This window comes from Sinocyclocheilus anshuiensis, unplaced genomic scaffold, assembly GCF_001515605.1.
Source record: "Sinocyclocheilus anshuiensis isolate Anshui unplaced genomic scaffold, SAMN03320099.WGS_v1.1 scaffold332, whole genome shotgun sequence".
NCBI lineage: Eukaryota > Metazoa > Chordata > Actinopteri > Cypriniformes > Cyprinidae > Sinocyclocheilus > Sinocyclocheilus anshuiensis.
The window spans coordinates 530,627-535,319 of NW_015554181.1; the positions used below are offsets into that span (position 1 = coordinate 530,627).

The 4,693-nt window shown below is 34.6% G+C and overlaps 1 protein-coding gene across 2 annotated transcripts in view; it reads left to right on the forward strand.

Annotated features, from left to right (window-relative positions):
- LOC107671035 (nucleoporin GLE1-like) overlaps window positions 1-3,820 on the forward strand; it is a 13,216-nt gene extending 9,396 nt beyond the window's left edge. The window contains exons 12-16 of one of the 2 annotated variants that reach the window (XM_016463877.1): window positions 1,494-1,623; window positions 1,732-1,836; window positions 1,938-2,020; window positions 3,166-3,229; window positions 3,317-3,820. In XM_016463877.1, coding sequence (XP_016319363.1) covers window positions 1,494-1,623; window positions 1,732-1,836; window positions 1,938-2,020; window positions 3,166-3,229; window positions 3,317-3,385 — 451 coding nt within the window. In that variant the 3' untranslated portion in view covers window positions 3,386-3,820. Of the gene's footprint in view, window positions 1-1,493; window positions 1,624-1,731; window positions 1,837-1,937; window positions 2,028-3,165; window positions 3,230-3,316 lie in introns of those variants that run through there. The other variant, XM_016463879.1, reaches the window with a different exon arrangement.
- Window positions 3,821-4,693: the final 873 nt, after the last annotated feature.

Below are 4,693 nucleotides of genomic sequence, written 5' to 3' on the forward strand. Positions count from 1 at the left end.
TGTCGGAGACACGCTAGCTTTCCCAAGGCAGACGAACTTAGAGTGGTTACAATCATCCGGGTTTAAATCGAGCTCAAATTGCTTTGATTTTGACGTAGTATTTACACTGAAGCTCGCAGGCGACTGTGGTAAGGGGCATGACATTTCCCGGCCAGACGCCGAGTGCTGCCAATCACAACACACTGGCTCAGCTAACCAATCACAACACACACTGGCCCAGCTAACCAATCACAGCACACACTGGCCCAGCTAACCAATCACAGCACACACTGGCCCAGCTAACCAATCACAACACATACTGGCCCAGCTACCCCAGCTAACAAATCACAACACACACTGACCCAGCTAACCAATCATAGCACACACTGGCCCAGCTAACCAATCACAGAACATTTCGTATTTCAAAAGGCGGGTCTTCATTTAATACAGGAACTATTCGAGCCGTTCATGCCAGACTGGGGAGAGCGGTGTTGTAATAATCTAAAATATGTGAAAAATAATGTGTTTTTCGAACAACCTAGTATGAGAGCCTGTTCTAGTACACCCCCAAAACAAAATCAAGACTTTGTAAAAGAGCATAATAGGACCCCTTTAATAATTTAGTTTTATTTAATTTAAATATTTATTATTTAAATGTTTATTTAAATATTTTCCTATACATTGATTTTATTACTTTTTATTAATTAATTTTAGTTGTAGTTATTTTGGAATTTCAAGTTAAACTAAATGAAAAGTAACTTTCAAGCAACGAAAAATGTTTTTAGTTTTAATTGTACGTGTAATTTTTTTAATTTATTTTTTTTAGATATTTTCATAATTTTCATTCAAATGAACAATAAATTAATCATTAATCTAAATGCATACAGACAGACCCTTTAAATTCCTAACTCACTTTTGACTGCAATGTAAATATCAATTTTACGGAAATAAAGAAATGCCTGTAATTGTACTTTGCTCCATTTATAAATGGCAATTCAAGAGATTCTAGATCAATGTTTGGTATTATTAATGTTATACTGTATATAGGAAATACAGATGGCACTCCTTTTTTCAAGAAAGATTTATTTTATGGCTTGAACAACATATCCAACATATTACTTTTGACTTTGCACTTTAAATGTCAAAGGAAACATGTTTACTGTGTGAACGGTGCAATAGCTACAGTTTTACTTTAAAGACCTTAAACTCTGCCTGCTTAAACATTTAAAGTTAACATTAATGTATGCAAATTCTTACTGAAAGGTTTTTTGTATAAAAAGATCAGCATATTAATATGCAGTCTGTTGAATGTTATTAATCAAAAACCGCTAAGATTAATCGAATAAATTATTAACAACATGTAATGAATCGTTTACATCCCTAGTTGTAATAACCCTGCTGCCATAAGCACCATATTGCCTTTTTAAATACAAAAGCACCTTTTTTGGCAGCCAAACCTTGAGCGTTTCGCCTGATCAGAGTGCAAAGCATTATGAGTGTGTCTTTCCCATCAGGATTCTGGGATACCGTGTGGATGACTCCAAAGTGGAAGGCCAGGACAGCTTTCTGAAGAGAATGTCGGGAATGATTCGTCTCTATGCGGCTATAATCCAGATGAGATGGCCTTATACCGGCAAACAAGGGGTGTGTGATATTCCTTTAATGCAACATGCATTAACATAGAGTTTAATCCTGATGCGAGAGGCGTATGTAAGAAGCTGAATATCTAACACAAGCGTGTGTCTTCATCAGCCTCATCCTCACGGCTTGAATCACGGCTGGCGCTGGCTGGCACAAATCCTCAACATGGAGCCGCTGGCTGACATCACAGCAACTATTCTCTTTGACTTCCTGGAGGTACAGTCATCTTCCTTTTGCAAATTATTTGTTTTTTATTATTGCTCGCACTCAGTATTTGCTTCATGACAATGTATTTTTTGGCATGTCTATCTCTTTAGGTCTGTGGAAATGCCTTAATGAAACTATATCGAGGGCAGTTTTGGAAACTGATATTGCTTATTTATGAAGAATACTTCCCAAGGTATTAATACCCGTCCTTGTGGAGACATTTCCATAATTTATTGTAAATGTATTGTATTTATTGCCTTCAAAAAGCATCTAGAATTAGCCTCCAAATCTTCCTTTTGTCCTTCTGTTTGTTAGTTCTGTAGTGTAGATTCTAATGCCTTCTGATGCACTTTTTTTTTGCTGTTTTAAAGGAATAGTTCACCCAAAAATGACCATTTGCTGAAAATGTCTTTACCCTCAGGCCATCCAAGATTAGGATGAGTTTGTTTCTTCATCAGATTTGGAGAAATGTGGCATTGCATCAGTGTCTCAGCAATGGATGCTCTGCAGTGAATGGGTGCCGTCAGAATGAGAGTCCAAACAGCTGATAAAAACATCACAATAATCCACAAGTAATCCACACCACTCCAGTCCATCAGTTTATGTCTTGAGAAGACAAAAGCTACATGTTTGTAAGAAACTAATCTCATCACTAAGACGTTTTTGACTTCAAAGATAAAATGCTAGTCCATAATAACACTTCCTTCGGTGAAAAAGTGGTCTGGTCTGAATCAGGAGAGAAATCCTCACAGATCAAGCACCGTTTACAAGTAAAAGCAGTCCAAAACAGCATGATTTTGGCCAGAACCGACGATTTAAAGTTACAAAATGTCTTAATGATGCATTTGTTTCTTACAAACACGCAGCTTTTAGCTTCACAAGACATTAACTGATGGACTGGAGTGGTGTGGATTACTTGTGGACTATTGTGATGTTTTTATCAGCTGTTTGGACTCTCATTCTGACGGCACCCATTCACTGCAGAGCATCCATTGCTGAGCAAGTGATGCAATGCCACATTTCTCCAAATCTGATGAAGACACAAACTCTACATCTCGGATGGCCTGAGGTTGAGTAAGTTTTCAGCAAATGTTCATTTTTGGGTGAACTATTCTTTTATTATCAGTAGGGATGTAACGATTCACTCAAGTCACGATTCGATTCACGATTTTGATTTTATTTTTTACAAAATGAGATTTAAGACAAATTATAAATTAAATGTGTCCTTTTATTATTGCTTGCAGGTGTAAACATAAATGTCCCTCAGTGATTAAATCACCAAAAGCAAATATGGTGTAAAACAGCCCTTATTGATTAAACTAAACCTTCTTTCCTCAGAATCGAAGCGGTCACCAGCACCGGTCAGATGGGCTCTGTAACCAGACTTAAACAGTTTCTAGAGGTAAGCGTCTGGTTTGCAGCAGCTAAATTCTATTTTCTAGATTTTTAATAACTAAAAGTCACTGCGTCTGTTCTCTCTCTTATCTAGACGTCTTTAAGAACTAAGCAGATCCCCGTTCCCAAGAGCGAGCTTGGCTCCGCCTTCTTCAGGTCCTGATTGGTGGAAATACACCTGACAAATATGACCATATGTCCTAGACTGAAATGAAGTAGAAGCCAATACTGTTTAATGGACACTTGAGTGTTGATGCATTTGTCTCATCTATAGGATTTATTTAATCGAGCATCATGCCATCTTCAAGTTTGTTTTCTTTCATTTGAGCATGTAAGACATTTTTTAATTTGTTTTTAATACATGTTGGTGTCTTAATCTATCCATCCGATCTCAAATTTATAAAAATTATCCTCCAACCAAAGTTTATTATCTGTTTTAGACAAATAATTGTTAACCGGAATCAGTTTATCCCAAACTTAAGCCTTATTTTCAATATGATGATGGAGTGTAATCTCATGTGTGTACACTAAGATGAAATGTACTGTATATTGATGCAGATATTTATGATTTTATATGACATAAGGATTAAACCAAGTACACCAAGTGTATTTTTATTCTTTCTGTGTGTGTTTTTAAATCTAATGTACCAGAAAGTGGCTTTCTTTTGTTTTCACATTAGTACGGAACCATGAGATAAAGAGGAGTCTATTACAAACTTGGTATTATATTTTGTTATTTAAGAAAGTATTTTTAAAAAAGGGATTAGCAGACTTTTAGAAATTAGCTGATTATTGACTTTATTAATTAATATTTTTATTGACAAACCAAGTAATACCACAAAACGTCACAGAATTCATCAGATCCATTTCAGCTCAGTTTATTACAAGATGAAATATAATTCAGAATATAAATTATTCAGGCAAATTATTACAGATTTAGGTATGATGAGAAATTGCATTTGAAGGTCAACACTTCATGACAAAAATGACAACATCCATTAAAAGCAACCAAACCAAAGAAATCGTTTCAAATGGACCTAATGTTCACTTAATTGTGAAAACCTTTTAAAACATAAGTTCAATATTTTATCCAGTATTTCAGGATGTGATTGGGACATTAAACAGGGTTATCATAGTTAACTAAAACCTTTAAAAAAAAAGTTGTTACTTGAAATTAAATCCATGTTAATAATAAAATATAGATTTTTTTTATTTCAGCTAGTTTCCATTTCTCATTTTCATTTTGTTCAACTTAACATTTTGTTGTACTAAACTAACTAAAACTGAAAAAAAAACTATAAATATTTAAAAACAAGACTTGTTGTAGTTGACAAACTATAACCCTAAAAAAAGACATTTTCGTTACTTAAAATAAATGTCAATAATCAAATATATATATATGAAAAACCTTTTAGCTAGTTTCCATTGCAACATTTATAATTTTCATGTATTTTAACGATGTACTAAACTA